At 42.3% G+C, this 12,449-nt stretch overlaps 1 protein-coding gene across 1 annotated transcript in view; it reads right to left on the bottom strand.

Moving 5' to 3' along the window:
• myo3b (myosin IIIB) overlaps positions 1–12,449 on the bottom strand; it is a 115,228-nt gene that overhangs the window by 96,469 nt on the left and 6,310 nt on the right. Inside the window, exons 3-9 of the mRNA XM_041844349.1 lie at positions 12,216–12,284; positions 5,767–5,950; positions 3,630–3,764; positions 2,799–2,903; positions 2,447–2,546; positions 1,635–1,711; positions 815–960 (exon numbers count right to left, since the gene is read on the bottom strand). Of these exons, the coding sequence (XP_041700283.1) occupies positions 815–960; positions 1,635–1,711; positions 2,447–2,546; positions 2,799–2,903; positions 3,630–3,764; positions 5,767–5,950; positions 12,216–12,284 (816 nt within the window). The remainder of the gene's footprint in view (positions 1–814; positions 961–1,634; positions 1,712–2,446; positions 2,547–2,798; positions 2,904–3,629; positions 3,765–5,766; positions 5,951–12,215; positions 12,285–12,449) is intronic.

The following is a 12,449-nucleotide window of genomic DNA, read 5'->3' as shown; positions in this document are numbered from 1 at the left end:
CCTTCCAGACCCAGCAGAGTGTTATTCCAGCCTTGTGATTTGGGAGCGTTTGTTTGACCAGGACAGCTTCCTCTGAGCCTGTAATTGCTGTGACCTGTTTTACGTTCACTTGAGTTTGGTGTGATAAACCTCTGCTGTAGCTCCCATAACTAGTACTGCGACACGATGCATGCTTGTTTCTCATCAGGTTTGGTGGGGTGGAGATAACACTGTGATGGGTGGCTGGTGACAGCCTCATCTCAATGTGAATGGAGCTAATCACCAATGCAAATTGCAATCAGAAGGGCACATCCTCACCAAACTGAGAGATAATTGTGCGATTGTGCCAACAGTAAAAGGTCAGCCACTTGTACCATCAAACCTTTCAAATAATCATGAATCAGAAATTGTGTCTACATCAGAGGAGAGTTTTTAGATTAAATAACAGATTTAAGGGTAAGGCCAAATATCGTTCCATTAACTCTTGATCAGTTCTGATCCGTTTATCATTTTGCAATTTTCTATTCATTTAGCCTTGTAGCTTGGAAACACGCATTGTAGCACGCTAATTATTTTCCTGATTTAATGCATTTATACCAGGTCTATACTGCATTTCATGACCACACAAAATGACATTAAGAATCTTTACAATTTCTTGCCATATTTGGCATTTCATAATTTTTCAGAGAAAGGGCCCTGTGATGATTCACTCCTAAATTCAGTTTACCATTGTCCTCCAGCCAAAATCAAAAGCTTTTTATGAAAGTGCAGCTGCTGCTGTGTGTCTGGTCTGCCCCAGCCTGCTGTGTGCTGAGGGAGCCCTCTAGTGCCTTACCGTGGGATCTTGAAAAGGGCTTTGACGGGGTGCATCTCAGACAACGGGGGGTCTCCATCAGCCAGCTCTATGGCTGTGATGCCCAGTGACCACACGTCACAGCGGGCGTCATACGTGGAGTCATACTGCTGCTCACAGGCGATGACCTGGGACGACACAGGCAGGATAAGCATGACACAAGCAGGTAGACACTTCTCATGCAAGTTGCTGCCATGTTTCTTACTGTCCAGGATGATATGATGATAATGCCTTCGCAACAGTGAGATACTGACTGTTTTTGTGGACCTTTTCAAATCAACATTACAATGTGTATTTTAAACACAGGCAATTATAAAATGATTTGATCGTCTTCTCCATTGTTGTCCAAACCTTATCTGATTCCAGCAGTTAAATTCATTCATCAGATAAGGGAAGTTGCAACTGGTATTGGAGCTCCCTTCTCTCACCATCAAAAATCATTACTGAGACCAAAATGAACAGCCTCCTTTATTCTAATTGCCCCTGAGGACCCCTCCTACCAGCCCAATCATCATGCCTCATTTCTGCCAAACAGTAAGCTGGGGCAGCAGACTCCCAGCTATTAACCTTGGGGCAACCTCAAGAGCAGGGAGCGTGGAGGGGAATGCACAATGACAAGGGGGTTTTACATTTTGAACAGCCTCAGCAGAGTACATACTCACTCGTCTATCTCTCTCTACAGTCCACATAGCACATCTAATGCAACTCAATGGTGTCATCATGTAGGATATTTTGGCGCTTAGGGTTCTCATGCAATTGCAAGCAAAGGGGTTTAGTGGGGCATGTAAAAAAAAAGGCTAACCTCAGGTGCCATCCAAAAGGGAGTGCCAACGGATGTGTTTCTTCTCAAACGTGCACTCGTCAGCTGAGCAGAGACACCTGGATAGAATTTAGGCTAATTAATAAATCACCTCATTCTCAGTGCATCAGTCTTTGGTCCAAAATAAGATTGTTTGTTTTATACCACATTATAGCCTGTTATAATTACATATTCACAGTTGTTTAATATGCTGTCGTGCATCTGTGTGCATATTACATGAATGTGAATTACAGAGGGAAAGTGTGTGTGAATCAATCAATAGCAATATGGCATATCATTTGGTGTGGCAACCTGCCATACCAACATAAATTGGCAATAATAATTTCAAATTAAGTGGGACAGATTTTTATCAGCAGGAGTCCACTTCATTCCAAACACACAAGGACATAAACATGCCCGGGGCAACTCAGAGTCATTTGCCAGAGCAGTTTTCTTTTCATATGCAAAGGATAAAATAATGCAATTTAAATTAGCAATAATAGCCTTAGGTTAAGCTATGGTCCATGAAATACAAAGATGTTACATAGGGTAGGGGGGAAGAAATATGTGGACTGCATCGAAGCATTGATGCCCATATGCTTGTATTCATCATATACCCTTTATCAATTTTTGTGGACAAAAATACATAGATTAACTTTCAACTATGATAAATCATCTGTTAAATGAAGACCGAGACAGAAGAAACAGAGCCCACAAACAACTTCCCAGAGTCTCCCTGTAATATGCATGTATCTCTTTCTACAAGCCATCAATTGGCCAAAGTGCCCCCACAACAGGATAACACAAGCCATTACCAAAGTCAACGAGTTTGACCCCTCCCTCGGTGGTCAAAAGGATGTTGTTTCCTTTGACGTCACGATGGATAATCCGGTTGTTGTGTAAATGCTGGAGACCCTGGCAGGCGGGAGGAGGGAAACAAAGGGGGGCTTAATAAGTGTCAGTAACCCCATTATTAACGGTTTGTGATTAGTACAATTTCAAATAAAGCTGTCTACTGCCATGCATATCAAAGAGCTCTCCCTGCTGTTTAAAGGGATGGACATCTTTTACTCCCACACCCCGCCACCACCTGAGTCAATCCCCTGCCCACTGTGTGTGGATGCCAGCCCCTTCTGTCATTAGGTGTTTTGCAGTTGGCCATCTTACCAAGAGGGCGCCGCATAAGATGTATGCGATAACGGGTTCCAGCAGTCGCTGGCCCCGCATGAGCAGGCCTTTGATGAGATCGGTGACTGAGCCCCCGTTGCACAGCTGTGTGTGTGTGTGTGTGAGAGAGAGAGAAAGAGAGAGAGAGAGAGAGAGAGAGAGAGAGAGAGAGAGAGAGAGAGAGAGAGAGAGAGAGAGAGAGAGAGAGAGAGAGAGAGAGAGAGCGAGAGAGACAGAGAGAGAGAGAGAGAGAGAGAGAGAGAGAGAGAGAGAGAGAGAGACAGAGTGAGAGAGAGAACAGCGGCTCCTCCATCACTCACCACTCTAGATTATGATTCATCACACAAGAGCCATCCCTCCCACACATACAACTAGACTGGCGTCACGAATCCTTCTTCCAGAGCTTTTAAACATGCGATTTTCCCCAGTGTAGGAGGGTGACCTCCTCTCAGCTCTGCCATGGATTTCCCTCCCATGATTTAAAGTAAATCTACTGTTTGTGATCCTTCTACTTCTCAAACAGTCAACAACAAAGATGGGCTGCAGATATTGTAAGACTATGGTGATCATAGTGGAGGAGATGTAACACAGGAGATAAAGTGCAGCTACTTATATTGAGCACAACCAGACTGTAATGTTTGAATAGCAAACACCACTGGGCTATATTGCCTCCCGTGACAAAGTCATACAGTATGAGCACTTTAATGATTAACTACATATATGCAGTGCTGAAGATGTACAGATGTTATAGATATACAGTATATGACTGGACTGTAAAGCTGGGCAAAGTCTTACTTTATAAGCAAGACAGAATAACCCAGGGGATCTCACCTCTAGAACCAACCATAGCTGTCCGCCTGAGAGGTCGTCTGACTTGTAGAACATGCCGTAGAACTTGACCACGTTGGGGTGGTTGGACAAGGTCCTCAGGATGTTGTACTCAGCCTCAATCTCCTCATCAACATCCTTTGACAAGGAGAACACATTAACATCAGTCACACCCCATTTTGACTGTGGAACAACACATCATTCATAAGAAGACACACAACAAACTGTCCTGAAACGTCTGACATAAAAAAAAAAAGGATGTTGAAATTAGATTATAAGGAAACTAAAACACCTTCAATCACAGCCCGGAACCATTAAACACTGGGGAAACTAGTTACTGGTCAGATGTACCAATGGAGTGTCTTCTACATCAGTTTAAATCTCAGTGGAAGTGAAGAAAAAGCATCACAGAGGCAGTACTCCTCTTCCTGGCTGTGTGAAATATACTGTCAGTGGTCTAATCAAGGAGAGGGATGAGCAGGGAAGCAGCTACATCTTCATACCCGGGCAGGCAGGGAGCTGCAGCAGGGGGCTAGCAAGAGAGCCATAAGAGGGATTGGAGCACTGACACAATCATAAGCAAGCACTCAGCTCTGAATCTCACAAACACACAACATGGCGCCACTGCAGGGCCCATGGACCCAGGCATCAGCACCACAGACAGGTCTAGCAGCTTGCTGCACATCACTAAGGTAATGACACATGCATAATTGGGAAGGGAGATACAGTGACTGGTTAGGATGACTGTGGAAAGTGGGTGTAGAAATGGAGTGAAAATAGATGAAAATGGAAACAGGTGGGCAGTGGCATGTCCAGAAAATGTTGAATGGGTTGGCCAAGGTAGGCCACAGACCCAGTTTAGGGGGGCCATAACATTTTGAACCTTAATGAATCGCAAGGTGGATTTTTCAATATAATTATAATGGTTCAACGCATGAAATGCTTCAGCCCTTATATAAATCAATTCCAAAAGTATTGTTACAGTGTTTGCATGGAAGGTCAGGATTTTATATAAGGGTATTAGCATACAGCAGTAAATTCACTTGAAAGAGCCATCCAGAGAGAGAATTATACCGTGACATTCGGGGGGGTCTCCATTCTTTTTAAGGGACCTCCTATGAAAATGTTTTATGGCCTTTTTAGTAAAGACATTTAATTTAACTGTAAAAATGTATTACCTTTTAATTTGTCATGAACACAACCAGACATTATGTTTTTATCTGATTGTCAAACAAATCACTTCAAAAAGTAGTTAAGTAGGTTACTTGCGCACTTTTGTCTACTCCAAAATAAGTCCAGCATCTGAACAGTGCACTGTGCACCCGCCATTTGAATGGAAAGGGACATCTATTACAAACACCATAAGTGTAATGACAAAGTGGCGCGTATTCATGGGTGCCAGGCTTCCCCAAAATGTTTTACAATAAAAAGAGAAACAAACGTAGAAAACTATTTCTCATTCGTGTCTATCCGTGTTTCATAATTTTCGCAAGAGGCTCATTCGCAAGTGGCATAATTCGCAAGAGGCTGAATCTATTTCACCAGAGAAAGCATTGGAGTGAAGCAAACATCACCCCTCTGTCTTAGTATCTGTAGACCGTGTATCTCATTCTGTCTGATACATGGGCTACACATACTAAGACAGGGGCGCTGTTTCGCTCGATTGAGGAGTCTTGCAAAGGATAAAATACATAGATTAACTTTCAACTATGATAAATCATCTGTTAAATGAAGACCTGTCGGTCAATATATTCACAGACGACCTATCAGAGCTCAGAATTTCTGAGGGGGCCACTGGTGTGGCCAACCTGGGCCACCCCATGGACACGCCACTGTAGGTGGGGAATCTACTAGAGAACAGTAAACACAGGGATAGGTACAGGAGGAGGAGTAGGCAGGTACAGGGAAATAAGCAAATAAACTTGCTCTGTTTGTATGCCTAGTAAACTGAGACAAGCCAAACAATAGTAAAGAAAAACAGAGATGATTTCCTTTATTAATTTGTTTGGTTTAGCGTTGTCACAGGTCAGGGTTGACATTTCTAGGAGGGAGAGCACCTAAACTTGCTAGATCCATAGCAATTATGCTCCATGCACAAGATGGCATATGAATTGATTGTTGCTCTTTTGCAATTACTTACATTGATTGGGTCCAGGACTTTGACTGCTGCTTGACTCCCATCCTTCCTGTTGTTCACTCTGTAGACTTTTCCATAGGTTCCTTTACCAATGGTCTCTGCAATATCCCAGTCACTCGATGGATCCGCCAGGCTCTCCAGACCAATCATACTGGCCTTGTAAGGGTATAGTCCATACAGCGATCTCCTACATTGAATAATAGAGATCCAAGAGAAATGCTTCATTCATGTAAACACATTGGAACTAAATATATATCCCTGCCAACACTTTCTCCTCTCTAGGGGAAGCTTTGCTAATCAAGGAAAGATGGCAGGCAACGTGTCACCATAGCTTTAAGTTTAGCTTCAAAACATCACGCATATGGCTTTAACCACACTGATCTGCATGTAATGCTCCACCAAAACACACTTTCTCACTAGCGATATATCAACAGTAAAGATCCTAACAGCTTGCTATGTTATACAGTAAATTACTTCACCACTGATTGAGCTCAATGACACATCTATTTGGCCATGGGAGGCACTTAACAGATTTAAAACTGTCGAAGAGAAAGCAAAATTCAAACCATACGACGGTACTTACATCGGGACTGTTATTTTCTGCTGACTCATTAAGCCTTGGGCAGTGCACACAACCGACTAAGGTGTTTCATAGTAAAACAAGACCTACTCAGATGAAGCTTGCTTATCCCCGAGAGGACATGTAACAAGTAGCATTGCACTGGGACACTGAATTAGTGCGCACCACAGGGACCCTGTCTATGTCCAGGAACACTCCACTAAGAACACTTAAATCTCTTCAGAATCAATTGGATTGGCCTGAGATTAACTTGACTGGTGTATTTGTCTACCACAGAACCAACCCCGCCCCCAGGCTCCACACATATCAAACTGAAAGAGGTTTCTAAAACAATTAAATATAATTTTCAATCTGACTTGTCTTTATCCCTGAAAGGTCAAGTTTAAGTCATACTAAGTAACTGCATAATGAGGGGCGGTTTCCTGGACACAGATTAAGCCTAATCCTGAACTGTGTCCGGGAAACCGCCCCATAGTGTCATAAATTAAGGATAGAGTGCATTCGGAAAGTATTCAGACCCCTTCACAATACCCCATAATGACAAAGCGAAAACAGGTTTTAAGACATTTTTTCAAATGTATTACAAATGAATAACAGAAATACCTTATTTACATAAATATTTGGACCCTTTGCTATGAGACTCGAAATTGAGCTCAGGTGCATCCTGTTTCCATTGATCATCCTTGAGATGTTTCTACAACTTGATTGGAGTCCGCCTGTGGTACATTTTATTGATTGGACATGATTTGGAAGGCACACTTCTGTCTATATAAGGTCTCACAGTTGACAGTGCATGTCAGAGCAAAAACCAAGCCAAGAGGTCGAAATAATTGTCCGTAGAGCTCCGAGACAGGATTGTGTCGAGGCACAGATCTGGGGAAGGGTACCAAAAAATGTCTGCAGCATTGAAGGTCCCCAAGAACACAGTGGCCATCATTCTTAAATTGAATAAGTTTGGAACCACCAGACACTTCCTAGAGCTGGCTGCCCGGCCAAACTGAGCAATTGGGGGAGAAGGGCCTTGGTCAGGGAGGTGACCAAGAACCTGATGGTCACTCTGACAGAGTTCCTCTGTGGAGATGGGCGAACCTTCCAGAAGGACAATCATCTCTAAAGCACTCCACCAATCAGGCCTTTATGGTAGAGTGGCCAGACGGAAGCCACTCTTCAGTAAAAGGCACATGACAGCCCGCTTGGAGTTTGCCAAAAGGCACCTAAAGGACTCTCAGACCATGAGAAACAAGATTCTCTGGTCTGATGAAACCAAGATTGAACTCTTTGGCCTGAATGCCAAAAGTCACGTCTGGAGGAAACCAGGCACCGCTCTTCACCTGGCCAAAACCATCCCTACGGTGAAGCATGGTGGTGGCAGCATCATGCTGTGGGGATGTTCTTCAGCGGCAGGGACTGGGAGACGAGTCAGGATCGAAGGAAAGATTAACTGAGAAAAGTACAGAGAGATCCTTGATGAAGAGAACCTGCTCCAGAGAGCTCAGGACCTCAGACTGGGTTCCCTTCCAACAGGACAAAGACCCTAAGCACACAGCCAAGACAACGCAGGAGTGGCTTCGGGACAGGTCTCTGAATGTCCTTGAGTGGCCCAGCCAGAGCCCGGACTTGAACCCGATCGAACATCTCTGGAGAGACCTGAACATAGCTGTGCGGCGACGCTCCCCATCTAACCTGATAGAGCTTGAGAGGATCTGCAGATACTTATGTAATTGTGATATTTCAGTTGCTGTTTCTTTTGCAAAAATGTATACAAACCTGTTTTTGCTTTGTCATTATGGGGTATTGTGTGTAGATTGATGAGGGAAAAAACAATTTAATCAATTTAAGAATAAGGCTTAAACGTAACAAAATAAGGAAAAAGTGAAGAGGTCTGAATACTTTCCGAATGCACTGTAAGTCACTATTTTCAAAGCCGAGAGGTTAGGCCTGTAATAAATAATTCTGAGGTGTATACAGTGAGGACATAACCAACATGACAGGTATGATGGGTCAATGGTGCAAAGCATGAGGTGCCAAAACATACACCTGAGTGAGTAGTAGTACGATGTGATGGATCAGGAAAACATATTTACATATGTATGTATTCCATATTCCCTGAATGATTGATATTCTCAGTGAGAGGGGTTCAATTCTTCCATCTCTTCAGTTTGTCACATAAGTGCAATGTATCACAGAGGTTGACTGACCCTGAGGGAGATGGGGGAGCATTTATTTTGAGTACCGGTTGACGTGAAAAACATAAACGATATTTGGACCACCAGGGCTCTCTGTCACTGCACCAGCGTGGATAGATTTATGAATTGGCGTAGGAGCAGGGTGAGTGATGGCTTGACACTAGATGGATATAACAGTAATTTGAGGAGATTTATAAACACACAGAGCACAGTGCTGACTGAAGTCCTTCAATGTGTCCTTCCTCAAATAAACCAAATATAGCGTGGACAAGCAGGAGAGAATAGCCTTCTTTGAAAGTCTGCATTTGTGATATTTGGCAAACCGCCCAATCATTTTCCTCCCTGTCCGACTTCTGTAAAAACCAACGTTATCATCATTGATCACCCGGAAATCAATCTGCCTGCTCAGTCCCATTAAAATACAGTAAATCACACATGCCTTTTGCATCAACAAAAAGCTATTTTTGAGCCATTGATTACTCTCAACGAATGGAAACATTTTTGTTTCTAAGCATCTTTGAGTCTCAGTGCATTGAATACATTGTTGTTCCCTTGTTGCCCAGGCATCTATGCCAGGCTTTGTAACAACAGTAGGCTCATATTGCTAGAGAGCAGCTGTGTGGCCTAAGTGGCTGGCAGCATCAGACACCCACTCTAGTATATCAACTTTCTCCTGGTACTTCAAAACTAAGCTCAAGCCTCCGATCTGCATTAGTAACATATTGCCAGTCCAGCTGGTGTTGTTCTCATGAAAATACTACATTGGTGGCTAAAATATATATTTTTGAAAATAAGTTGTTAAAAGGAAAACAGTATGAAGTTAGATCAGTCTTTAGATATAACTTCAGATCACTAAAGACACACATAACAATGAAATGAAATTCAATGTTACACATCATTTACACCTCTCTAATGTCTCCTTTTGAATTTCAATCATCACACTGGCAATAAGCACTGGTAACATAACAACAATGCTAAGACAAACACTAAAGAGAACATGTCAATATAACATCATCCATCATTAATCAGAAATCCCATATCTCCTTTATCCTCAAACATTACATAACATACAGTACGGTATAACACTCTGAATCTCAAACTGAACTCTCCAAAATATTATCAAATATCTGAAAAAAAAAAGCCTAAATAGCCTATCCTGAAATAAAAATTCATGCATACCTTGTTTGTGACAGTTGATTCCCTATCACGTTCTGCTAAAAGTGTGTCTCTGTGTCTACCCTAGCAACATGTCCCTGACCAAATCATGCTAATCAGCCATGATCAATAATTCATCCAGTAGTAATCAGCAATGTGATCTAGTTTTAAATATTCAGGTGCCAGATGTATCCAGTCATAAATGAGGTAGATATGAAGCCTCTCAGGTTGCACACAGGTAACCAGGAAGTTCTGGATAGTTACAAGGTCACGTGACCCACACGTCTCCAATCAGTAAATAAACCCTACCTCACTGACACTCTTGATAAAATACTTGACTTTGGATTCAGACAACTCTTGATCTTCATTGAAATTCTAAATGGCTAAAATACTATTTTATTTTTCTATTTAACCTTTATTTAACCAGGTAAGCCAGTTGAGAACAAGTTCTCATTTACAACTGCGACCTGGCCAAGATAAAGCAAAGCAGTGCGATAAAAACAACAACAACATAGAGTTACATATGGAATAAACAAAAACAAAACGTACAATAGAAAATCTATATACAGTGTGTGCAAATGTAGTAAGTTATGGAGGTAAGGCAATAAATAAGCCATAGTGCAAAATAATTACAATTTAGTATTAACACTGGAGTGATAGATGTGCAGAAGATGATGTGCAAATAGAGATACTGGGGTGCAAATGAGCAAAATAAATAACAATGTAAATAACAATATGGGGATGAGGTAGTTGGGTGGGCTAATTACAGATGGGCTGTGTACAGGTGCAGTGATCGAAAAGCTGCTCTGACAACTGATGCTTAAAGTTAGTGAGGGAGATAAGTGTCTCCAGCTTCAGAGATTTTTGCAGTTCGTTCCTATATTTAATGTGCAATTGTGTAATGTCTTGGTGGTACTTAAATTGCACAAGCTACATTGCAGTGTGTTGCAATGCAATGTACTCATTTGCTGAATGGTTAGCAGCAAACACAATACTTATTTCACATGAGCAACGAACACCAGCAGTCATGTTGCTATGAGTACAAAGCCCATGGGGAACACAGAGATAAAAGACGATCACACAGACTGAACACAAATGATAACCGCTGCCTCGCTTCCACAACAGCTTCCATTTCATACAGATAACTGTCAGTATATCATGAATAGATCAGATTTGAAATTGAACTGACGTTGTTGAATCTACCCCATGCAAACAATTCATACATCAACACAAAATGTAACCTGTTTTCATATAAGCCCAAATTCGAGAGATTGACATATTCCCTACACCTGAGACTATTGTGTATTAACAGCAAAATACTGTGTATCTTATCACCACAGCAATGAGAGAGAAACCATTCCTACAACCATTCTCCCAAATGGATGCGAGATAAACCAATGTCTGGGAGACAATGAAAGAGCGCTCTTGCAGAACAGGACACCAGAGCTGCCTGATGGCAAGGCTCTGGTTACTCATTGTCTACGACACTGTGTCAACAACATGTGGGGAAAAAAGAGATGTCGTAAAGAATGCAATGCTCTTAATACATGCAAACAATGCAGTTGGATACCCCAGCCAACATAATCATGTTTATAAAACATTTATTATAAATGTATTACATTGTTATGTGCACTCAGCATCATTGAAGGATAAAGCCAAAAGCATTTGCCAGGAGTTTACAACAATGCACTCAATATTGGAGCCAGTAGATGTGACAATACAACATTCAATGTATTTCCCCAGCTACTGATACGGTATAGGTATATTTTGCATGGTTCACCAAATCGCTATGATTCTTCATAGGCACAACCAAACAGGTGGTGTGTATGTGTGTGTGGACATGGTGGCAGTTACAGGTCATGTGACCAGTTACTGTAATACAGATGACCTTCCACTCTGGACTGCAACCAGAGCGCAGTGTAAGAGGATAATCTAACTCACACACACTCTCTCTCCCTATCCCACCCTCACACTCTCTCTCCCTATCCCACCCTCACACTCTCTATCCCACCCTCACACTCCCTATCCCACCCTCACACTCCCTATCCCAACCTGACTGGTAATTTTGGTCTGTAGCAAAAATACTCAGTTCTTCCCAACTTTAATCCCTGTTAAGGGGATATGAATGGGGCTTTACAGTACTGTAAACCTCCATCAATGTGTCAAACTTGAATCGTCATGTCCTTGCAATAACCCTGTCTGACCAGTGACCACAGTCATGGAGAGATGACAGTGGTGGAGATGAAATGTGTTGCATCCCTTTATTCAAACCTCATTGTATACAGGTAAGGCTACTTCTGGCATAGACACACTACGTACTGATGTAACACTAATATCATACTACAGGATACTATATGATAGCCTGATCCATGACTATCCTGACCGCTGCACTCTCGTTTCGTGTAGCGAAACAGAATGTAAACTTGCGAGACTTCAGGATGGTTGTACAGTAGGAGGCTAAGGCTAACTGTATGATATGTAGTGGCGAAAGCCAACGTGTGAAGAACTGAGTATCTGATCTGGTCTCTCACCATATCCTGCCGTGTAGATGGAAAAACTCTTTTGCCTTGAGGTGATTTTCGTCAGTGTTTCCATGTCTCCTGAGCATTGAGTAAAAACAACACACCCTATCGTCAATACTGTACATGGATGCCATGTGTGCTGTATTTGATCATTTAGGTTTATATGCAACATGAGTTTGTAAAAGGCAGTAGCAGAGTCTATACAGGAGGCCTGTGTGAATGCAAGTGGCTTGGTGTTGGGTG

The sequence above is a fragment of the Coregonus clupeaformis genome, chromosome 23 (genome assembly GCF_020615455.1).
Source record: "Coregonus clupeaformis isolate EN_2021a chromosome 23, ASM2061545v1, whole genome shotgun sequence".
In the NCBI taxonomy this organism is placed as follows: Eukaryota; Metazoa; Chordata; class Actinopteri; order Salmoniformes; family Salmonidae; genus Coregonus; species Coregonus clupeaformis.
This window is presented reverse-complemented; position numbering and strand designations above follow the sequence as displayed.